At 47.4% G+C, this 25,039-nt stretch overlaps 1 protein-coding gene across 2 annotated transcripts in view; it reads right to left on the bottom strand.

Moving 5' to 3' along the window:
- Window positions 1–25,039, bottom strand: part of LOXHD1 (lipoxygenase homology PLAT domains 1) — a 154,144-nt gene that overhangs the window by 88,448 nt on the left and 40,657 nt on the right. For both annotated transcript variants that reach the window (XM_047697662.1, XM_047697663.1), the window contains exons 6-12: window positions 21,735–21,883; window positions 12,058–12,181; window positions 9,510–9,760; window positions 8,369–8,504; window positions 7,638–7,798; window positions 6,550–6,636; window positions 5,981–6,116 (exon numbers count right to left, since the gene is read on the bottom strand). In XM_047697662.1, the coding sequence (XP_047553618.1) occupies window positions 5,981–6,116; window positions 6,550–6,636; window positions 7,638–7,798; window positions 8,369–8,504; window positions 9,510–9,760; window positions 12,058–12,181; window positions 21,735–21,883 (1,044 nt within the window). The remainder of the gene's footprint in view (window positions 1–5,980; window positions 6,117–6,549; window positions 6,637–7,637; window positions 7,799–8,368; window positions 8,505–9,509; window positions 9,761–12,057; window positions 12,182–21,734; window positions 21,884–25,039) is intronic.

Genomic DNA, 25,039 nt, shown 5'->3' with positions numbered 1-25,039 from the left:
TAACATGATAATTTCAATAAACTCAGAAGAAACATGACAAAATCTAACACTCTTTCATGATAAGAAAACCATCAACAAACTAGGAATAAAAGGGAACTTCATCAACCCATAAAGTTATCTATGAAACACCCCCAGCGAACATGTAATTAATGGTGACAGACTGGATGCTTTCTTTAAGGTCAGGAACAAGACAAGGGTGTCTGCTCTCATCATTTGTTCTCAACGCAGTGCTGGAGGTTTTAGCCAAGGCAGTTAGGCATCCAGACTGGAAACGAAGAAGTAAAACTATCTCTGGGCACAGATGACATGATCCTCTACACAGAAAATCATGAGGACTCCACTCAAAACTATTTGAACTAATACATGAGTTCAGCAAAGTTGTAGAGTATATCAATATGCCTGAATCAATTGTATGTCTATTCTTTTGCAATAAACAATCTGAAAAGGAAATTAATAAAACATTTCCATTCAAAAGAGCATAAAACGAATAAAATATGAAGACATTTAACAAAACAAGGGAGAAGCCTATGCTCTGAAAACTACAAAATACTGTTGAAAAAAATTAAAGATTACTTAAATAACTAGAAAAGCATCCCACGTTGACTGCTTAGAAGACTTACCATTGCTCAAAGGCAAACACTAAGTGCTTTCAGCCTTCAGCCTTCAAATGAAGCTGATGCTTTTGTATTTAGCTTCCAGTGATAGAACTGATGGCAGTAAGAGGGAAAAAGAGCCTCTACTGGCCTGAGTACTGAAATGGAGAGGCACAGAAGGAAAAGAGGAACATGAGCCTCACTTATTCTTAATACTGACGCAGGACAGCTCTGCTCGTTCAGCTGTAACTATCAGGCAATACCCAGAAGCAAACTGATGAGGGGAGACAGCAATCTCTCTGCCTGGAAATTCTAGTCCTGTTTGTTCAGGAGCACTAAGGTCCATTGGGCTGGAAGTTCTCAGGGCTCCTGATCTTCTCCAGGGGCCCCTCCCAGCCCACCAATCATTGGGGTCCCAAGCTCGTTCCCAGCAGGAAGTCCACAGACAAAAAAATAACTGTGTTGGGGCACTTGGGTGGCTCAGTGGATTAAAGCCTCTGCCTTCGGCTCAGGTCATGATCCCAGGGTGCTGGGATTGAGCCCCACATTGGGCTCTCTGCTCAGCAGGGAGCCTGCTTCCTCCTCTCATTCTCTGCCTGCCTCTCTGACTACTTGTGATCTCTGTCAAATAAATAAATAAAAATCTTAAAAAAAAAATAACTGTGTTGTTAGTCACCAGCAGTGAAAGACTTCAAACAAATGGGTAACTACCAGAGCCTCTTGTACTTTAATTTAAAAATGACAGCTCAGCCTGATTAACAAGAAGCTCCTCTTTTCAACAGTTCAGTCCAGTGATCCCTTGCCCACTCATCAGCAGTGTGTAATCACTTCAGCTGCAAATGCAGGGGAGCGTGGCTCCTACCATCTCACAGAGCTCCTGATCATAAGCAGTACATGTCTAGTCTGTGTCCCCGGGCCGTGTTAGTCAGTGAGGTCACTCCTCAAAGCCTCTTGCTGTCAGACATGGCATTAATTGCTTCTTTGACTGGCTCTTGTTTTAGAAGTAAACCCAGAGTAACAGAATTCAAAATTAGAGAAGTTTTTGTTTTATTTATCTTTATCTATTTGAGAGAGAGAGAGAACATGCATGCATGTGCCGGGGTTGGCGTGTGTGTGGAAGAGCTAGAAGAGGAGAGGGGGACGGAAAGGGACAAGCAGACTCTGTGTTGAGCACAGAGCCCAACATGGAGCTTGATCCCAAAACCCCAAGATCATGACTTGAGCAGAAACCAAGAGTTGGACACTTAACCAACTGAGCCCACCCAGGTTCCCCAAGAATGGTTTTAAATTGGTACTTATTCTATGTGAGTTCAAGACTTTCCACTCAAGGGACTGCCAGGAAACCCTGCATGCTATTCACTATACCCTGGTGCCAGCTGGGGAAGTGAGACTTGCCATCAACTCTTTACTGTTACAAAGAAGCATCCAGAACACTAAAGGAGATCCAAGTTCCTGTAGAGGTGAGTGAGGATAAGGGGGTGTTCCAAGCACAACAGAAATTTATGTGGGCCAGATAAAGCATCGGGGAGATGGAATCCAAGTTGACATGGGCTTGAGAGTACTGCCAAGGACCCCCCTAAGAAGACATCAAACTTCATTTAAAGCCAGAACAGACAGCCCTTCGATCTAATCCTGTTCCCCAGAGACTTTTTTTTTTCATTAAAATGGCTCTTTGATAGTATTACAGATGACAAAAACCAAGAGCTATGACAGCCTCACATTTTGGACACTGTTTAAAATGTGATATGCACATATACCCACGTAGCCTACAGATACACTCTTTCTCCCCACCCTTCCTACCACCATCTCTCCTTGTCTGTCAGATCCCTACTCAGAGAAGACCAAGCTTAAATGGCACCTCACCTGAAGGTTCTCCAAAAGTGTGGTCAGAAAGCTCATCTCGCCACAGTGTCTCTACACCATTCTCTCACTGAGTCCTGTCGGAGCCACGTTCAAAATAGCTCTTGAATTCACCCTCTTTCTAGTCTAGTTAATTCTTGCCCACTTTGAGTACCTCTTCTTCTCCCCCCTGATGACTTCTTATAGGTTTGCCTCTAAGATCCATCCTCCACACACCCATGAGTCAGGCCAGGAGAAATGTTGGGGAGAAGGAGCTATAAGGAGTTGCAGGATGGAGCGGAGTATCACCAAGGTCATGAGAGGGCTGGGAGGCCGAAGCCTGAGCCAGGGGTGGGGTGCATTGCTCATTCATGGGATGATCTGAGGGAGGTACTGGGACCAGGATGTGGATGAGGGGATTTTCACTCAATCACTGGAAGGAATAGGACAGAGGCTCTGAACTTTTGATGTGCAAAAAAATTACTTGGTATGCTTGATAAAAATGCAGATTATCAGGGATAGCTCTCAAAGAATCTAATCAAAGTCTCTGGGGTACAGCCAAATTATGTCCCCCACGTCCCCATCCATATGTTCAAGTCCTAACCCAGGGTGCCTGGGGGACTCAGTTGGTTAAACATCAGCCTTTGGCTCAGGTCATGATCCCAGGGTCCTGGGATCAAGCCCTGCATCGGGTTCTCTGCTCAGCAGGGAGCTTCCCCCTCTCCCTCAGCCTGCCACTCTACCTACTAGTGCTCTGTCTCTCAATCTGTCAAATAAATAAATAAATCTTAAAAAAAAAAATAGTCCTAACCCCCAGTATCTCAGAATATGACAATATGGAGGTAGGGTTTTTAAAGAGGTGATTAAGCTAAAATGAGATCCTATGGGTGCGTCCTCATCCAATATGACATAAGAAGGGATTAGGACACAGAAAACAAGACAACCAGAGGGAAGACTGTGTGAGGACACAGCAAGAAGGCTGCCGTCTACAAGCCAAGGAAAGAGGCCTCATAAGAACCCAAGCCTGCTGACACAATGATCTTGGACTTCCAGACTCTAGAACTGTGAGAAAATTAGTTTCTGTTGTTTAAGCCTCCAGTCTGTGGTATTTTGTTACAGGAGCCCGAGCAGATTAATAGACTGCCTTAGAACAATGGCAGGAGTTGGGGGTCTAGAGAATGACTGAGAGACACATTATACCACCTTCAGTGGAAGAAAAAGTAACCAGAGGACACCAGAGATGGGACTGACCTGGGGCAGAGGCAACATCATGAGATGGCATGAGCCCCATGTCTGAGAGTGCAGAGGGAGTCTGGCAAAACCCCATCACCAGCCCCACAGTCTGTGGGGCGGGAAAACAGGTTTGGAGGAATGGGGTGGCCAGGCTTCAGTCAAGGTAAAGAGGACATGGAGGTAAAGAACATCTTGGGCATTCTAGGTAAAAATGGTAGATTTCTTTCTGGAAAAACCTCACTAAAATGACAATACACAGGTATTTTCAGGACTAACCAAACAAAAAATAGGGACAAGTACAGATAACAGCAACAAGATTTGGGGAGCTTGACAGCCCCTGGGAAAGTGATTAATACCTTAGCACAGTGGTTCCTCACCAGCAGCACCACTTAGAAATGTGTGAGACAAATTCCCGAGTCTCACCCTGGACTTCCTGAGTCAGAAACCCTGGGCTTGGGGCCGTGTACTCCGTTGCCACAAGCTCTCTGGGTGATAACACTCAGGGAACTTTGAGGATCCCTGACTCACAAGACCAGAGAGAACTGATCAGAGCTATCACTTGTAAAATTTGAAAGCAAAGGCTGAGGAATGAAAGCACCAGGTAACTTCAGAAACAGGACATGAGGAGCTGAAGTCAAGAGAACTGGTTAGAAAGATCAAGGAAGCAGGTGGGTCTCAAGACCCCCTCCCCATTGGTTCACATCTGCAGGCTCTGTTCTGGCGCATGAAGGGATAGATCCGATGACAACAGGAGTGTTTCTGCCTCAATGGGCTATATTGCTAAATCAAGTCTCAGTTTGGGGCAGAATCCTCTTACCTACCATGTTCCCAGGGAGATGGCTACCTTGCTGCCACAGAAAATAGTACACAATCTGAAAAGACAGAGTATAGCCCCTGTGCACACAGGAGGCGGGAGACCTTGTTCTAGGTCTGACTCTGTCTCCAAATGTATAATCAGGACAAGAACTCCTCGTTTTCCTGAGTTGCATTAGGCTATTTTATTTATTTATTTATTTAAAGATTTTATTTATTTATTTGACAGAGAGAGATGCAGAGAGAGGGAACACAAGTAGGGGGAGTGGCAGAGGGAGAGGAAGAAGCAGGCTTCCTACCGAGCAGGGACCTGATGTGGGGCTCAATCCCAGGACCCTGGGATCATGACCTGAGCTGAGGCAGATGCTCAACAACTGAGCCAACCAGGCGCCCCTGCATTACGCTATTTTAAAGGCCTTCAAACACAAATATTCTATGGTCACATTTTTAATTACAAACGAAGAAGCATCGAGTAGATGACAGAAAGTGCTAATCGCCAGCATTGCCTAATTAGATGACTAGATGGTGCGATCTCTTAACAGATATTTGCCATGTGGGGTTTCTATGTTTTTGAGTATTTACTTCTATTTAAATCATTTCAACAAATACACACAGAGCTCCTACTGGAGGTACAAATATCTGAGGAGTGACGCTTTCCAAATATTGAGAAGAGCTACTAGAACGATGAGTGACATTGTTTTCTATATATTCTTAATTCTTGGTAATTTTGTGGTATTACTATATGATTTAAAAATTAAGGACTGCCACAGTGATAGCAAATGGGTTGATTATCTTAAGTGCCAGTTCCGATCAATTGCTGATGTCTGCTTAGATCAACTGCTAATGTCTGCTTAGATCAATTGCTAACGTCTGCTTAGAGTGCCCTGTAGGGAGCTTTGAAACTCATTTCAGACTCAGTGAGAGAGAAGACTGTGATTGCTCAGTAATGTCTGCCAGAGCAAAGGACAGGACATGTGCTGTGCCTCAGTCTCTTCTGCCGCTATAATCTAGAGGCAAAATGATCTCCCTTTAGCCCTGAGAATGTGTAAACTGGACCCTAGGTTAAAAGCTTAGTTCCTCTCCTACGAGCCTTAAATAGACACAGAGGACTCATCCGGGGCTGCCAATCATGGCTTCTGGATACAGTCTTCCTTTTGGGGAGACTCTTGTGCATAATTTGAAGAGAATATTTCTTTAATGTTAGGAAGGCTGTGGAGAAGCACTGCTTGGAGAGGATTCTTCTCATCCCCTCACCCACCTGAAGAGCCATAAATGTCACCTTCCTTCCCCACACCCACCACCACAGAGCTCTGGCATCCTGTCTTAGAGATTCCCACAAGCCAGTCAGAAGGCTGGGAATTTTCTAACTCCACACCGGCATGTGGAGGGGGTGTGATGAGCGACAACAAATGAGACCATCCACTCATGGGCTGGACCCCCATGCACACGCCAACTAGGAGTTCCACCGCCTTGCCAGGGATAGAGAACTGGTCAGTACTCACTGCCCATTATCCTCCGCACAGTCGGGCCCTCGGCGGTCATTTCTCTCACGATCTCATTGTCATCCTCGTTGGCATCCAGCCAGCGATTGCAGTTGAAGTTATACTTGTCCTTGGTCAGAGTGTTCACCAGGGTCATCTGGAATGAAGTCCTGGGGTGAGCAAGAGGGTGGACCAGAGATCTATCACACCTTGGGGTCACCATTCTACTATCTTATCCAAGGGAGGCCAAGGCCATCCCATTGAGATGACTCTTGTGGAAGGTGGTCCAGATTTCATATCTATCCCTCTTGCTCCCTGGAGACCCATGCTTGCCTAGCAGCCAGGCGACTGGGGGAGAAGGCAAGTCTTCTGAACACCTGAGCATTTTCTCAGTCAAATTTGGAGGTCCTCTCCCCATCAGGAAGTCCCCGTGTCTTAGGTCCAAATTTGGGTCTCACTGTGAGACCCATGCTCACCCACCCCCACTCCCAATGGACACAAAGGCAAACTTAGGTGACATGGTCATTAGAAAGGGACCATACCGGTTCCTCTCCCACGCACCTCCCAAACCTCAGGATGGCAGACCTCACCCTTTCTAAATGCCATCCAGAACCAGGGCTCCTTCTGTCATGCCATGCCCGAATCTTGTAAAACCTGCCAAGATCTGGGAGCTCAATCTATAGGGAGAAATGACAAGGTTTGGGTGGACATAGTCAAGTGAATTGTGTTTATCTCACAGCTGACCCCTTCCCAGGAGGGCACCCGCTCTGGGCCGAGTCTTCAGCAGTGAGGATGGCTTTGCTCCAGGCCACTCTTGTAGACTGTATCCTCTAACGCCCTGGCAACCAAGAGCACGTGAGGGCGAGACAGCTGTGTAGTGCCCAAGTTCAGTCTGGCCTGGCGAAACCGAACAAAAATAACTGACCCACAGCAGGATCCAGAATAAAGAAAATCTTCCAAGCAATAAACTCCCAGTAAGAAAACCCGTCGGCAACCCTGCAAATTATCACAGGTCCACAGCCCAGGACCCCACTGGGCACTAAAACAGACAAAAAGATCAATACAGCAGTCATGCCCTTTCCCTAGGGGCCTGCAGTCTAGCCGGGAAGACAAATACATGAAGAGCAATAAAGTGAGTGTGTAGCAGAAGCAGCAGTGGGGTGCTCTGGGAAGACAGCTGAAAATTACAAATCATTCTCACCTAAAGGTCAGAGCACACTTCTGTTGGCAAAACAAGCCTTGCTCTGTTATATACGCATCAGAAATTTAAAGCTAAATTTCTTTTGAAATATTCTACTATTTATACTTTCCTTTTAATTTGCTCCTCACTCTCTAATTCAGTTCAGATCAGGCGGTTTGACACTAATGTGCTCAGGGTCTCTGTTCTAAAACGATCCCCCAAGTTTCTAGGCTCCTGAAGAAAATTCCATATCTGCTTCTTTCCCCCAGGCTTGGCTCTGGAGTGTCTGATTCAGGTGAAGGGCCAGACCCAAAGCGGACGCCTTTCAATCAATAGATCACTCTGGCACCCCTTGCAGGGGCCTGAATTTTGTGTAGCACCCACTTGTCTTCACACTTGATTCAAAATCTGGCTTAGAAAACCATCCTCATGACAAATACCTCTTACATCCCTTCCTCCTTCCTCCTCCCTCCCGCCCCCATTACACTTCCTTCCTACCCTAAATTTCTCGATTATGCCTGGTTTGAACCACTTGTTGTTGGGATTCAGGAGAATCTCGTCCGTCCGCCCCTTTTGCCCATAAATCTGGATGAAGATGGGAGAATTGGTACCAGCTTTCTTCAAATCGGTTGTCCAGACCCACAGGGACCAAGGGAATTCTGCAAAGACACGTCAAGTTGTCCCATAAAGACTTCAAGAGTAAAGAGTTTTTATGTTACCAGTGGGGGAAAAGAAGCAAATCAAAGGTGTTTAGGACTGAAGTGCAGACCATGCACAAGTGTGGCCCACTCTCAGAAACCCACTCTAACAGGTGCCAATATTAGGGATCCCAGGATTCCTTGCTGCTTGAAAGAGGGTACCTCAATGATCCTTTTAATGGCAAAAGCCTATAGTATGTTTTAAATAGGAAAAAGAGTTGACTCTTTGCACCCTGTGTATATTCAGAGTGCGCTGTGTTGAACCATTCCGTTTACCATCTAGCCCATCACAGCAGGTTATTCAGTTTGGGGTCATGGGGGTACTGGCCATGGTGCTGACTGTGTAACTCTGTGTGGCCTGTACCTTGGAGAGACGGGCTTCCTGCGGGGCCCATTCCCTTCCTCTTTAGAGGAGAACTGAGAAGCAGAAGTGCACCCCTTCACAGCAGAGCTCTTGCCCAGGGGGCTGACATCCTAGCCTCTGCTGGCCCTGTCTGGGAGGACACCAGCCTCTGGGTCCTCACCACCTACTTTTCAGCCTTTTTTTCCTGAGAGACACCATCTCGTAGAGCTGCCTCTCGATCAGCCCGTCTACCTTCTTCTCATCCAACCAGTTGCGGCAAAGGAAGGTCTGCTGGATGCCGGTGAAGGGGCACAGAATCACCACCTGGAAGGGGGTGTGGTGCAGATCATGAGTCTCTTGCAGCAGGTGCCCTGGTTGGGACCTCCTGACAATGTTTGACAACCTCTTCATGCTAAGGTGGTCTACATTAGGATTCTCAGGGAATGGCACTTTTCTTCCTGTTGCTGGTCTCATTAAATCTTAGATCAAGAAATACCTCCCCCAAGGAGTCTTCCCGAGTAGCTATCATCCATCCTCCAATTTATCAGCCCAAATCTCAAATTCTTCCCCCTACAAACAACACCCTCTTTGAACACTGTATTTCTTTATGTGTATCATAAAAATCTCAGTCCAAACCAGATGAACTGGTATACTAAATTAATTCCCTTTATTTGTCTGTAGAAAAAAGGTTGATCACATAAAAAGCAATGAATATCTGGAATATAACACAAAAATAAACGACCTTCTTCTGGGCTTGAACCCATTCAAACCTCTTTCCCATACTTTCTCTACTCTACTCACATTCTCAACTCATGGGTTTAGAACTCAGAAGTGTACCCAGCCTAGGTCACTCACTCACTCACATTAGGTATGTCCAAAGGAATGTTCTTGTGACACTACAAAATTTTCTATCAGCCAAGAATTGACTATTCACTCTGCTAGATTCTCAGCTTTAACTTCTTTTTAATCTCAGGACTCTGGGATCATGACCTGAGCTGAAGGCAGACGCTTAATTGTCTGAGCCACCCAGGAGATTTATAAGCTGAAGTGAAACAACACCAAGAATCAGGACAGTTTATAATTACCAGCTAGCACCTGCGTTTGGCCCTTGGATGTGTGCATAGAACAGCCCTCATTCCTGACCATAAGCAAAACAAGGTGGATGGTCACATTACCAACCCAACTGCCCAATGAAAGGGCCTGCCCATGTGCTCTGTCGCTGGTCCAAAGTAAGTAGGAAGCAGGAAGCAGGTCAGCATTTGTACTTGCAAATTAAAGAAGAGGGGTTGAATCAGGAAAGGCCCCCAGCCCCCGGGGGGCATCCCTTACCTTCTCGCAGTACCAGCCTCTGTTGACGCCCACATTGCCGTGCCCGATGGAGACCCGACTCAGGGGACTGAGGAGGACAGCCAGCTCGATGTTGAAGATGTCTGTGCGGCCACGGTCAAACACACCGCCTTCCAGGAAGATTTTCCCACTGTTCTTATTCCCTCTGGCCCCATACATGACCAGGTAGATTTTGGATTTGGTCCCAGCCCCCCGGACATCCCCAGTGAAGACGGTGACCACATACGAGATAGCTGGTGTAGAAGCCACAGGGGAGGAGAAAGTGCCAGCTGGTTACAAAATCCACACCCCACCCCCCACCAGCTCCAACCTCCGTAGGCCCTCCCTCCTCCATACATCCTCATTCCTCCCTGTCCTCCTGCCCCAGATGACATCCAGTGCCCCTCTCCGCTTCACGTCATCTTTTTCAGAGTTTGTGTGTCCATGCATCTGAGTTTCAGAATAAACTGCAGGGATTACTCTGAAAAGCTGCCAGCCCTGATTATAAGAACTGACAAAGAGAAGGCAGAATTTGAGTTGGCTGAGAATAGTACTTGCTATTAACATTAATTACCATGTGCCTATTATTAATAGCTACCGGATGAATTCTGTTATGTCTGATTTAATTATAACAGCCAACTCCATTAATGGAGATTTATGTCCGGGGCTATCTGATTCATTTTGTTTGGTCTTTTGCTCGTAACTTAAAGAAAACAACTTTTAATAGAGGGCACTAGTGTCCTCCTTGGCTACCTGACATGGTGGGATGAGGGAAGAATGAGGGAAGGAGAGAACACTGTAGTTGGGCCCTGTGGGGTTTTGGTCACTCAGGAGGCAAGATGAGGACATGAAGTTCTGGGCAAGCACCAGCAAAGGACAATTAAGCTCTGGGATGGGGCTGAGTAAGAGGAAACACTGAAGACAAGCATCTGGACAGGAAACTCTGCTAAGGTCTGGACTCCCTTCATTATGTTCTGGAGTCGAAGGCAATGGCCCTTTAGTCCTTGTTAGTTCTCCCGAGCCTGCACACAGCCCTCCACCCAGAGCCCAGGGAAATGAAAATCCCAGCTTTTCTTTGGAGCTAGCACGTGTGGCTTCGCAGATGCCTCCCTCATTTAGACATTTACACCCCCCTCTGTTCATCAAACGCTGATTGAGTGCTTACTACCTGCAAGGCCTCAGAGAGACTATGAAGATGGGGAAGGTGACCCCTGCCCTCAAAGAGGGGGTCTCCAGCTCCACTTCTCCAAAACACACAGACCCGGGATGTCCGCCCATGGCCCAGGCTACCAGCCATCCCCAGCCCTCGGTGGTCATTTCTTCTGCTCTCTACCACTGGGGGCAAGGAAGAGTAACATGGTTAAGGGGGTCATAGCAGACCCATTCTGGTATCTGTTTTTAAGTAAATACTTTGCAAGCTGCAGTTACAAATGATGTGTGAGGTTGAAAGGTGTTGGAGCAGGGGCACCCTGGATTTCCTGAGAGCAGTCATAGTCAAGGGCAAAGGAAGGGCATGTCCTACCCACAGGAAGGAGGGAGGACTCAAAGGGAGTGGCGGGTAGCACAGAGAGAAAGAGAAATGGCATCATAGTCTGAGGAGAAAGATGTTCTAAAGATAAAGAGAGAGAAAGAGTAAGGCCAGCAGGGAGGGAAAGGGAGGGGAAGGCATGTCTGAGGTAGGGGAGGAGAGTGGGGGGCAGCTGAGCAGAAGACAGGTCGATGAGGTGGAAGGGGGGTAATTGGGCATAGGTTCAGGAAAGAGGGACAAGTGTATGGATGAGGTGGGGGGATGGGTGGGGAGTGGAAGTGGGGAGATAAGATGCTGAAAGATGCTCCCGAGAGCTGGAGCTGCACCCTGGGCAGTTTGCACATGGTGCCCCAGAACTTGGACATATTCTCTGTGCAGTGGTGGGCAACAGGAGGCTTTGTAGCAGAGCATGCTCTCAGGTGTGCACATTCACAACCCTGACTTTCTCAAACATCCATGACCTCCCATGCAGGGAGTTGTAGGTTTTCTGTGGAACTCATACAGGGTAGAGATAGGTGGCAGATCAAATCCTGGATCTGTCACTTACAAGCTGTGACCTTGGACAGGTCTCTTAACAGCTATGTGACTCAGTTTGCTCATCTGTGAAATGGGAGAGGTAACAGTTCCTATGCTATAGTCACTGTGAGGATTAAAGGAGCTGAAGTGGGTCAGGTGCCTAGCAGAGAGTCCGGCGTATAGTAAGCACTCAATAGTAGGAGGAGTTAAGGGCCAATCCGTATCCTCATAAACGTCCAATGGAATAGGAGTTCACATCCCGGCTGTATGCAGTGGATAACCTCTTTTGCCCTGGGACATTAGTATTTGCTCAGGGGCATCTCCCCACTTCCTCTGGCAACAGCAGAGCCCCAGGTTCCAGCCCAAAGGGACAGAAGACTTTCAAGAGCAGGAGGAGTGGCTGGCTCCCACTCGATCGCCAGCCTCCAGGCCCATGCACAAGAACAGGGAGCCTCGGGCAGAAACCGAAGTGTCAACCAGTTGGGCCTCCCCTTTCTTCAGTTCTACCTGTGGTCTCAGCTCCGCCCACTAAGATATCCCTTTGGATTTTGCCGTCGTCTTCGTCCAAGGCCAGCCAGCGGTTAAGAGGGAAGTCATATTTCCTTTTGTTCCCAATATCTTCAATGATAATCTGGGAAGGAGAAGAGAGGGAGGGGATGACCAGGGTCATGGAGGGCTCACCTGGTGATCGAATCCGTCCACCACCTGAGTGAATTCTGAGAATACACTCTCGGGATGCCTGGGTGGCTCAGCCGGTTAAGCGTCTGCCTTCAGCTCAGGTCATGATCCCCGGGTCCTGAGATCGAGTGCTGAATCGGGCTCCTTGCTCAGCGGAGAGTCTGCTTCTCCCTCTGCCTGTTGCTTCCCCTACTTGTGCTCTCTCTCTCTCCCTCTCTGACAAACAAATAAAACTTAACAAAAAAAAAAAAAAAAAAGAGAGAGAGAGAGAATACACTCCCACCTTCTTAGTGGCCCTACAAAGCTTCTCACAAGGACACACCTGGCAAAAGGACTGAGAGGCATGTGACGATGACTGGTAATGACTTCCCACTTGAACAACTGAATCACTCTTCCCTCTTCCGCTGCAGATCATTTAAAAAACTGAATGCAGGAAATCTGGCAGGATGTAGCCTGTGAGACCCGAGCGTGAAGCCTAGATTTGCAGACTTCAACAAGAGTATCACCTTCCCCACCTGATGAAGATTGGGATCCTAACCTTCTTGATGAGAAGCACAGTCCATGCAAGGAGAACTATGAGCCATGGACATCAGCCATGGACAGGGAGACTAACGGAATCGGCCATCTATGAAGCTTTCTCCAGGGCACTCACAATGTGAGGTAGGCTGGTGAGGCTACAGATAAGGGTTGCGGGGGGGAGGGTGTCTTTCAGAGTTTCTCAGGAGCTGAGGGACCTTCCCAAATGTCCCAGGAAGCCAACTGAAAACCCACTCTAAGATAAGCACACTGGTCCATCACTAGAACATGTCCTCCATTCATAGCTCTGTGCAGGGAAAGTGGACATGTCTGCCCAGGTGGTCCCAAGACTGCCCAAGAGAGAGGGGCTCTGATTTCAATGAAAGACTCATCTCCTAATATCAAAGTGTCTATGGTGTGCTGCCTAAGTCATCTCACCTTGTTTTAATTCCGTGTTCATTAAAGTTCAGGGAAACTTCTGGGCCAAGGACTGTCTTCCTGAGGACACAACCCATTAAGGGGAGCCAGTGGCCTGAGTGAATGATTAGAAGCCACTGTCCTACCAGGCTTCTCTTCTCCGATAAATCAACATTCAGGCTTCGGTTTATAAATCAGGCCCTTGTGAGTTTGGTTGGTGTGAGTCACCCTTCAGAGCCTGCCAATTTGATTGTACTCTCAAGCTGAGTACCTGGAGACCACGGTGGCACAGCCCAGAGAGACTTCTGCCACTGAAGTCCAGCCTCTCCCAATTCTCCTGTCTGCACATTTCTCTGTGTCTTTCATCTCCATGTTAGGGGGAGATTGGGGAGTCAATAACAAAGGTCTGCCTCCTATCCCCCTTACTCTGACACTCACAGAGCTGGAAAAGCAAAGTGAAGGAAGATAGGACCCAGTTTATCAGATAGGCTGTCGAGTCTACTAATAAACCTAGATGTACAGCTTCACCATCTCTGTATTTAAATGTTCACACAGACAAGTGTGCCAGCCACGGTTTCAAGAGCCAGAGCAGCACCCTCCCAGCCCACGGAGCTGTCATCCACAAAGGGCCTTCTACTGGCCTGGTGTCTGATGGAAATTCCTGACCTGAGAAGTTCAGCTAGTCTGAAAAATAGAATGGGCACCATTTAACACCTCCCCAGGACAAAACTAGCTGAATCACAAAGGAAAGAGGTGATATTTGAAACATAAATTTTTGAATAACAACCAAGATGTTAAAACTAGATTCTCCAAAAATACTGAATACAAAGAAAGGCTGAGAGAGAAGATACAGATTTAAGTACTGGTACAGAAAGTATAAAAGTCCATGGACAGTTCTAAAAATTTTCCAGGTGCTTATTACAATGTGTAAACAATCATCTATGAAAATTCGTGGCCGCCAGGTCTGCAGGATGAAGCTGGAGGAGGCTGGCTCCCCGAGAGCTGAATATCTGGGAGCACCTCACAGCGGGAAGGAGCGGAGAGGTGGAGGCAGGGAAGGAAATGACCAATGTATGGAGAGACTAGCCAGGGAGAGGGGGCACAGCTTCTCCCAAAAGCATTTCTGGCCTCTGCTGACGGGGGTCCTGGGCTGACTTCTGACCGCTATTGCTCAGAGGGGCATACCCAAGGGTCCCTTCTAAGGGAGGAGGGGGCAGCTTTCCCATTTCTGTTCACAACCTGCCCAGACACCTCTGAGTTTTCAAGGAGTTACTTGGAAGAATTCAGGATATCTCAGGAATGTTTTCTTTTCTTTTTTTTTTTTTTTTAATTTATTTGACAGACAGAGACCACAAGCAGGCAGAGAGGCAGGCAGAGAGAGAGGGAAGCAGGCTTCCCGCTGAGCAGAGAGCCCGACGTGGGGCTCGATCCCAGGACCCTGAGATCATGACCTGAGCTGAAGGCAGAGGCTTTAACCCACTGAGCCACCCAGGCGCCCCAGGAATGTTTTTTTTTTTAACAGAAGAAAATGTCTGTCGGTGTTCCTACCAGAGCTTGGCTTCACGGATTCTGTTGTTAAGGCAGAGAATGTTGTAGAAGACTGGGGAGATAGAAATCCCCTTCCCCATGACTGAGAGAAGCACACGCCTAGAGAGAGAGAGAGAGAGAGTGTATGTGTGTGTGTGTGTGTGTGTGTGTGTGTGTGTGAGAGAGAGAGAGAGAGAGAGAGACAGACAGACAGACAGACAGTCGGACAGACAGAAGCAATGACCGAATAAAAAACAAGAACGTTATCTCCTGGGGCCATACCCTCCCTCAGAAGACAAGCCCACGGGCAGGGCTTGCCTTCTCAGAGGTGAGAGGGAAAGCTGGGCTCACGAGCCCCCGGGGAGGTGAGGCCTGTCCGTGCTGGAGCCCACTGTCTTCAGCAGCACCAAGGACACAGCGGAGTCATAAGGTGAGACCAGCCAATGGAGAAAGCCAGGAAGGTTCCACTGTCCCAAAGGAGAAGAGGAAAAGATGGAGCTGCCAAGCAGGGTCATCTCTTCCCTGTTCTTGACTGCGGTTCACAAACACTCTCAAATGATCCAGGGCCTTGGGGCTTCCATTTTCGCACCCCCACTGCTCCCTGGGGTAAACACGTGTGGGTGAGCCCAGGGAGTGGGGCCTGGGGTCGGCAGCTTTTAGACGGATGTGGCGTGCCAGCTGCGATTCATAACCGCTCTCCCCGCTCTGTACTGGAAGAACGTCCACCAATTTCATATGAACTGACTGGAACAGAGGCCTGTTCTGTGCAAAAGTGAACCCTCCCGCACACATGGAGCGGCGTGAGGAGGGGGATGGGTCTCCTCCCTCTCACCCACGTGCCAAGGTGCCCAGGATTCGCACAATCGGAGGGGGCCGCAGAAGGTTCCCGCTGTGTGCCAGCCACAACGGCCGGCAGCGCACGTAAAACATGTCTCTGCTTTCAAGGAATTTTCAGTCTTCCCTTTAAAAATGCACATAGGTAATCTGGTAGAAGTGGCCCATGACCTGGGAGCAGCCGTCACCAACTCCCCAGAGCCACTGCTGAACTGTGGCTCCCTTTTAGAGTTCTAAGATTATAGGGCAAAGGACAGGTAAGTTTCAACACAGCAGAAAAAAAGAAAGAAGACTTTCAGAGCTTATGAACTGACTTTAAAACAAATCTCAGCATCTAGGAGTTAGCAGGGAAGATCCAGGCTCATGGAAGAGCGAGAGAGTATTCTATGGGGGAAACTGAGGCCCACCAAAGAAAGGTGAGATTTTCTTTCTGTCGTGAGGCTATCCTTCCCCTCAGGCTCAAGGTTTCTCAGTCATCATACTGAAAAACTGTGTCAAATAATATAAATAACTGTTAATGTCAGCCTTTGAATGGTGACGCCCTAACATTCTCTTCTTCCTCTGTACCTCCTCTCCTTTGAGCCCACCCATACCCCCCTACTCCCTCATCACCACCTCAGACCACTGCTCCACCTTGGCCAACAAAGACTTCTGATGGCTTATTATGATCAGATCTGCAGAGACCCGGCCCACACCCACCTCCCTAATTTACTTCCCACTTCTCAGTCTGCTAAACCCCATGCTCTGGCCCAGCGCTACTCCGCGTCTGTGCCCCACACTCCAGCCCCTCCTCCTCTGCCCACAGGAGTCCTCCTCCCTGCCCCTCCGGGCAAAACCCTCCCCAGGGGACCCCCTGGTGCCCCGTGAGACACAGCTTACCGCCACAACCTTTGTTTGTACTTTAACTCAAGACTTTTTATCTCCTGCTTTGCATTAAAGTCATGGTCATTCTGGTGTCCCAATCAGGGAATCTGGTCCGATCAACACTACTCTATTCGTGGGGATCCCAAGACAGAATATTTGTTCACTGAAAGCTGGGCTCTCCCTGAAAGTTTGGGATATGATACCCTTACAGCAGAATAGGTATGATTATTTTAGGGACTTGACTTTTTTTTTTTTTTTTAAGATTTTATTTATTTATTTGACAGAGAGAGACACAGCGAGAGAGGGAACACAAGCAGGGGGAGTGGGAGAGGGAGAAGCAGGCTTCCCACTGAGCAGGGAGCCCGATGTGGGCTTGATCCCAGAACCCTGGGATCATGACCTGAGCTTAAGGTAGCCGTTAACGACTGAGCCACCCAGGCACCCCCGTCTTACTCTTTTAAGGAGCAGAATGATATTTATCATAACAATTGTAGTTGGCGGCCACATAAATGTTGGTTGACTGTCGAGTTTTAACTGGTAAGGGAAGGACAGACCAAGCTTCTTGCCATCCCTGAATTCGTCTCCAGGGGCCTCTGTCTCCTTGTCCTACCAGGGCCGGCGGTGCAGGCTGGGAGCACCAGCGGCGATCTCCTCATCGGGACTAACACGTGACACTGTGGAGGGAGTCCCAGCTGGGAGTCCAGAGGACCTGGGGTATGGACAAGCCTGCCACTGAAGAGCCATAGGGCCTTGGGCCAATCTGTTTACTGCAGCAGATGGACCAAGGACAGGACCCGTTGGTGTGTAATGTTCCATCCTGTGACTGTGGCTCTTCCCAAGCGGTCTTTGAACCGCACTGACCATTTGAGTTGATCAAAATTGTGGACTAACCAGACACGGAGGCCCAAGCCATTGGTAGGGGCAAGAGCTGGGGAAGGATGCCAGCACCCCCAGCTCCGGGAGAGGCAGAGGCAGGGCGGAAGGGTGTGTGGGTCACCCTGAGGCCCAACCGCTTGAGAAGCACATGTGGGCAGATGAATAGAAGGGAGACCACCTATGGGGTCAATGGGTCAATTATACTGGATTTTAGGTTTATCCCACCAAGCCCGTAAAGGTAAACACCAAAGGAGAGGTTGTCATGCAAAGTCTAAGGCAAACAGCCTGGCAGTTTTGAGGACCAGGAGCACTTGCTGTGCAAGTGTCAAATCTGGAGACACATTCAGTTCAATAGCCCCTTTAACTGGCATCCCTGGGGAGCTGCGGGCCTGCAGATCCGTCAGAGTGAGCGGAGGAGGGACAGCGCGACACGAGAGGTGGGAGAGACAGGACGCTAGAGCTGGCTGTCCACGGCCTGATCACAAAGTGCCTTTCCTTAGCCTCTGGCTGCCCACTTGCACCCACCGTGCCCGGGACCTAAAGCCCTCCTTCCTCCCTTCCTCAGGAAAATAGCAAGGAAATCCAGCACACTCGCCCACAGAGAGCTGGAGGTGTCTTCTGTCTTAGCCCCAGGAAGCATTCTGGTTTGGCTTAAAGTAGAGGAGCTAGGAGCTTTCCAGAAGGCAGCACACCTTGGAGAGGGACACCTGCCTTGGTACTGGGGTGGGGTTGGGGGTGGGGAGCAGGCATATGGGGCCCTGACCTCACCCCTGCAAATGTGACAGCCGCAAAGAGAAGAATCGATCTCATGCTGAAAGTAGCCTGCGTGGCCTTCCAGTTCAAAATAGTGTCTGATTAGCAAATAAGGAAAGAAAGAAGAAGGGAGGGGGAAGGTCAGGAGGGAAGGTGGAAACATCATTCCAAAGAAAGAAAGGTAGAACTCTGCCAGGGGTCCCACACAGCATACAGTACCAGGATTCAGGAAAGTGGGCATGCTTCGTGGAATACAAGAAGTTTTGGTCTTTATGAAATAGGACCACACATCTTTAAGGACAGCAGGGCAAAAGATGGTATTAAAGGGAACTAGAGTAAATAAGGAAAGGTATCAAAACCAAAAGGCAGCAAATCCATCAAGTTCTCACCATCCTGCGAGTCCTTTAACAAACTCCTGGGAATTTATCATAAGAAATAATTCTGGATGTGTATAAAGATAAGCTACAAGATTGTGTGTCACTGCACTCTTTATGGTATGAGGAATGCCGAGGAAAGGGATGTTCAACAAAAGAGGGTCAGTTTCATAAGTCATGGTATATCTGTGCCCTGAAATACTAGAGCACTCATTAAAAAACTACATTGTAAAGACTTTCATGTCATTCTATTGAAATAACATGGGGAGATCTGCAAGCTCTATTTCCAAGTGGAAACAAAGCAGCTGTAAAACACTGTTAATGATGATGACATTTTATAAACAAAGATATATGTATACAGATCGCAGAAAAATAGCTGGAGGGTGTGTACCAAGATAAGCAGACTGGTTATCTCTGGGTGGTAAAATCGCGGTGGTTTAAGTTTATCTCATTTTTTGTTTATTTGTATTTCCTAACTTTTTTTTTTTAATTTATTTGACAGAAATTACAAGTAGGCAGAGAGTCAGGCAGAGAGAAAGGGGGAAGGCAGGCTCCCTGCTGAGCAGAGAGCCCGATGCGGGGCTCGATCCCAGGACCCTGAGATCATGACTTGAGCCGAAAGCAGAGGCTTTAACCCACTGAGCCACCCAGGTGCCCCTGTATTTCCTAACTTTTTACAATGAATATGCATCACTTTTTTAAGAAGAAAAAAATAATAGGAACATTCAGAATTAAAATGCACATTGACAGGAGAAAGGAATGGACCTGTGAGTTTGGAAGAGCTAGTCAATGAGGGCGTGGGGGAAGGCGACAGGTTCTCACAGGATGCAAAGCACAGAGGAGGGAAGGAGTCAAAGGGAAGCAGAGAGCTTTACAAAGCAGAGAACTGAGATCCTATAAATGGCTAAGGTGCTCCCAAAGAAGAGGCCAGAACAGATGCTATCCAGGCAAGAATCTGGTATATAATAGGAGATCTCTTTTCTGAACTACAAATAAATAAATAAATTATAAATAAATAAATAAATATCCTTTGCATCAAAGTAAAGCCTAATCATGTCCCTGAAAAATTAAAAACAAAAGCAAAAGGAAGGAAGGAAAGAAGGGAGGGAGGAAGGGAAAGCATACGGGGTTATAAATGAACTAACATAGTCCCCCTCTTCTAGATTTCTTATTATAAATATAAAGAAAGAAAATTCTGCAAGCATTCTGGCTGAAAAAAATAAATAAATAAAACAGACAATCCTGAAAGAAACAAAAATCCCCTTGGCTTCAATATCAAATTTCAGAAGGCAATGGAATGAGATTTACAACATCTTAAAGGGAAAAAAGAAAAGGAAAAAAACATGTTCTCACTCTGCCAAGCTGCCCTTTCCTTTGAGCATGAAGACAACAAAGGGGCCTGTTCTGGCGTGCAAATCTGCCACCTTGTTTGTGAAGTTTCTGAGGAGAGCATGTCAGGTGAGTGGGCCCATGTGACCAAGAAGGAGCCTGACCTGGCAGTGGGGAGGGGGCGGGTGCAAAACCTCGTCAAGGCCACACTCAGGCCTGGGGTGCACCTTGCAGCTCTGTGCACTAGCCCTGGGTCTTCACCCAGACTGTCTTCCTTCCCAGGATGGAGGGACAGGGCTTTGAGGTATCTGCTCTGTGCGCCACCCCCCCCACCCCGCCCCTGCCTCCTCTCCCTTCTCCTCCCTGAAGACACAACTCTGCCTGTACACAGGCTACTTAGGGTTCTGGACTCCTGCCCCATTTCTTCTCCAATCCAAACAGCATTTAGCCCCCTGGAACTCTGTTCAGCACCAGGCTGGCTGCTCTTAGGGACAGGCAAGCCCCTTTTTTCCCAAAGGAACCTTGGCACCCCTCATTTCACCAACTCATGCCCCAAGCCAGGCCAAGAGCCGGGGTGGTACCCTCGGGAACTATCCAGCCTAGTTAGGAGGAGTGTGGCAGACATGCGAGGATGCTCACTCAACCCTTTCCCAAGCACCTTCTTCTTAGCCTACTTCTACTACAAAGAATGGAAAGCCAGCCACTTGTCCTACTTTCTGCTGTAGCTAGAGCGGCCACACGACTCATTTCTGGCCCATGAAATGTAGGCAGAAAGCCCAAGGAGGGCACTGCGTCTCTCAAAATAAAGCAAGCTTGCCAGAAAAAAAGAAAATGGTTTTCTCCTTTGGTTTTTCCCTTTTTTTCCTGCCTGGAACAAAGATAAGATGGCTAGAGGTTCAGCAGCCATCATGTGATCATGAGGCAACAAGAGGGGGGAGTGGTTCGGGGATGAAAGCCACAGTGCCCAGGATAGTGACACAGCAAGAGAGCAGGGGCCTAAACCAGCCCTGAGCTGACCCCATCTGGATTTTGTGTGAGATGAGAAAAAGAAGCCCCAGTTACATAGCGCTGCTTTTCAATTGATAACTGTAGCCAAACACTGCTGACATAAGAAGGTAATGAAGTTAAACAATAACAAAACCCTAGCTATGAGGCAGCCTCATTCTCTGTAGTCAAATTGTTATAAATCTGAGTATTTTCTGTTTTAAGCAGTAAGATCTTTCTCAAAATATTTTTCAAATATATATTTTACAATAACCTTTCCCTATCATTCTGCAATGCTCTGAAATATACTGATAGCCTCATGAAAGGGAATATATGCAAAGGGCTGGTAGCCCGTATCTTCTGAGTCCCCACTGTAGTCCTCAATAGCCCTACGTAGTACAATGACTCTTTCTCTCTCTAATCTGCTGTAGGTTTAAAATTGCAGCCAAGAGTTTGCTAGAAGGGATTATAATGAGCTCTAGGCTGAGAGGGAGTCTGAGGGGTCTTGCCTTCAAAATCAGGGCAAGGCAAAAGAGAGCCAGGGGCATGAGCTCTCCCTACAAACTTTGAACTGTATATGTGTTAGCTTCTCAGATGTCTTTTGGTTTTCTTCTGGATTCACACCTTTCTCTTGGGTTGGTAAGATTAGGAGGCACCAAAATGCAGATGTGGCAGGGTAATAGCCCAAGATAAGTCACAAGAAAACTTAGGGTCCGATGAATGCCCTAAGCAGGCAGGGTTATAAACATTCATGGGAGGGAGAGGTTCTGGTGGGCCGGAGTCAGGGAGAGCTTGAGTCTTGAAGGGCGATCAGGCCCTGGCTACTTTGGGATGGGAGCCCCAGGCTTTCGGAGAAGGTGGTAACATGCACAGGGTCTGGGAGGCTGGGAGTCGGGCAACATGGCTGGCCAGCAGGCTTAGGCAGAAGAGTGGAGACAGACCAAGAGAGAGAGGTTAGGGCTGAAATAGGCCCCCTAAAGAGCCAGAATTCCCCCCTCCCAGGCAACAGGGAAAACAGGCCACTGAACCTACCTTGGACAGGAACCAACCTGCAGACCCACCCTTGTTGTTGTGGCCAACATTGATCTTCATCAGCTGCCCAAGATCTGGAGCATCTAGCATGAACTTGTCTTCAGCCCCCCTTTCAAAGTTGTCCTTTTCATTTTCCAGCCGACGCTCCCCTGTAAACACACACATAAGAAACTTACAAAGGAGACCAGAGGAAGAGGAAAAACCCACTTCTAAGCTTAATCATCTGCCCACTGGAGGGTGGTCTCAAAAGTCAACATGGTGGGAGGCGGTGGGAGGGTGGGACAGGGGTACGTAGGTACTTTTTGTACTTCCACTCCATTTTGCTCTGAACCTAAAATTACTCAAACGATAATGTTAAATTTTTCTTTTGAAGATTTTATTTATTTATTTGACAGAGAGAGAGATCACAAGTAGGCAGAGAGGCAGGTGGAGAGAGAAGAGGGGGAGCAGTAGGCTCTCTGCTGAGCAGAGAGCCCAATGTGGGGCTCTATCTCAGGACCCTGAGATCATGACCTGAGCTGAAGGCAGAGGCTTTAACCCACTAAGCCACCCAGGCGCCCCTGTTAAATTTTTTTAAGAAGTCAACACAGAGAGCTTTATCCTGAGATCTCCAGACTCTGTAAATCCCTCCAACCTCCAGTCAAGGCAGAAACTTGCCCTGCACGTGGCTTGTGCCTGGGTCCATAACTGGGTTTCTGCTTTCTGTTTTAGTCTGGAGTTCCCACTCTGGTGAACCCAGGTACACCTCCATCCTGAGAGCTGAGGTCCTGTCTGGCTTGTACCAGCCTCTTGTCTTTGAACTGGGAGCACAGCTGTGGGAATTGGTCCAGGCTGTGCTGGACCCCTGACTGCCAAGAGACCCCCTTAGGCCTATCTTCTTTTCTGGAAACCAGTGATGACAGCTACCATCAGACACGCTAATTCCACAAAGATTTTTTTTCTTTTCTATTTATCACCACAATCCAAGAGGGGTATTGTTATTTCCATCTTGTGGATGAAGAAAAAGGCTTAGAGAAGCCAGATAACACACCAGAAGTCACACAGGTGAACATAGATCATTAAGATCCATTCTAACCTGTTCTTCCTACTTTGCAGTTTTCCAGTATTATGTCCCCAAGTTTGCAAGCCATATTAACACCTATAGCCCACATAAGCCCCATGTAAGCATAACACTGATGCCATCCATTTCCTTCCTTCCTTCCTTTCTTCCTTTCTAAGATTTTATTAATTTATTTGACAGAGAAATAGAAAGCACAAGTACGGGAGCAGCAGACAGAGGGAGAGGGAGAAGCAGGCCCTCCGCCAAGCAGGGAACCTGATGTGGGCCTCAATCTCAGGATCCTGGGATCACAATCTGAGCCGAAGGCAGATACTTAACTGACTGAGTCACCCAGGTGCCCCTGCTTTCTTTTCTAAAATTTAATTTCTTTACATCTTTCTACATTTTGAACTGCAACAATTCAAACATATAGAAAAGTAGTATAAGACACCCATAGACCCACCACCAGATTTCAAAGGCAGAACAGGTGCTAACACTCTGCCTAATTGGCTTAGACCTTAATTTTTTTTTAATTTTAAAATTTTTTTTAATATTTTATTTATTCATTTGACAGACAGAGATCACAAGTAGGCAGAGAGGCAGGCAGAGAGAGAGGGGGAAGCAGGCTTCCTGCCGAGCAGAGAGCCCGATGCGGGGCTCAATCCCAGGACCCTGAGATCATGACCTGAGCCGAAGGCAGAGGCTTTAACCCACTGAGCCACCCAGGCACACCAGACCTTTCTCTCTCTTATTTTTTTTTTAATTTTATTTATTTATTTGACAGAGAGATATCACAAGTAGGCAGAGAGGCAGGCAGAGAGAGAGAGGGAAGCAGGCTCCCCGCTGAGCAGAGCGCCTGATGCGGGCCTTGGTCCCAGGACCCTGAGATCATGACCTGAGCCGAAGGCAGAGGCTTAACTCATTGAGCCACCCAGGTACTGCAGACCTTTCTCTTCTTTAACGAAGAGATGACAGGTAGGTCTAAAGTCTCACCAGGCACCCCACTCTCTTACTCCCTCCTGTGAATAAACACCATCACCTGTATCGTCTCTATGGATTTTGGTTTGCACGTGATGTCTTCATACAAAAAATGTACTTCTTTGCATGTTTTAGAATTTACAAGAAAAACACCTCAGCGCACATCTCTATCTCAGGGTCATCATCCACACACTGGGGATGCAAATGGCCCCACTGTCTAGGGTCCTCTGGGAGGATGAGCTGAATGGGTCTCCACAATGCGGCTGCCCATGCAGGTGCTGTGTTCGTGATGGAGTTGCTACCATTTCCCCCCTCACCATTATATCCTGTCATGCTGCATGCAACTGACTTTCCTCTCAACTAATACTAGGCTTTTCAGGTCACCCTATTGATGCTAGCAACTTGAGTTCATTTGTGTAACTGCTGTGTGATAGTCATCGAACAGAGACAGCCCTGTCATGTTTCCATCTGTAGAAGGCTGGGAGTCAGGCAGCCTTGTTGAGGTTGTACCTAGTTTTTTTGCCACTGTGAACAGCACTAACATGGGCTCTTCCATATCTGCATTCTGCTGCCCATCTGTGACATGTGCTCTGAGTAGGTACAAAGAGTTGCTGGGTCCTGGGTGTGCTCCCCTCTGGTGTGTTAGGTATTACTGTAAAATTGCCCTCCAAGATGGGAGCTCCACAGTGATTACCACCAGCAGTGATGAGGCTCCCATCCCCCACATCATCCTTAAGATATATATTTGAAAATTTTATTTCAGTATGTATATAATGGTATCTTGTTGTGATCTTAATTTATATTCTCTTGATTATTTGGAGAGATTAAACATGTACATTGCTGAGAGTGATCTAAACAACCCATATATGTTGGTCACTAAGACCGTGCTCTTCTGTAGTTTTTTCAGTTCATATACTTTACTATGTTTTTTATCATCTCTCCTCTGCCTATGGTGTCTTTCATCATACAGGCATTTTTTTAGTTTTAGTGGACTTTATCAATATTTTCCTTTGTTATTTGTACTTTTAGTGAATTGTTCAAGAAACTCCATCTTAAGTTCAAATTCAAAAGACACTCTTAAAGTTTCTTCTAAAAATCTCAAGAGTGTTGCTTTTCCACATTTAAGTCTTCAGCCCATCTGGAAGTTATTTTTGTGTATGGTAAAAGGTAAAAAGATCTAATTTTATCTTTCCTCATATGGTAAAGCAATTGTTTGCACACTGATATTTGAATAGTTCCTTTCTGATTTATAACACTGCCTCTATGTGTGTTTCTAAACTGTTCTGTT

The sequence above is a fragment of the Lutra lutra genome, chromosome 12 (genome assembly GCF_902655055.1).
Source record: "Lutra lutra chromosome 12, mLutLut1.2, whole genome shotgun sequence".
Taxonomy (NCBI): domain Eukaryota; kingdom Metazoa; phylum Chordata; class Mammalia; order Carnivora; family Mustelidae; genus Lutra; species Lutra lutra.
Note: the sequence above shows the minus strand (reverse complement) of the source record. Positions and strands in the feature narration are given on the sequence as shown.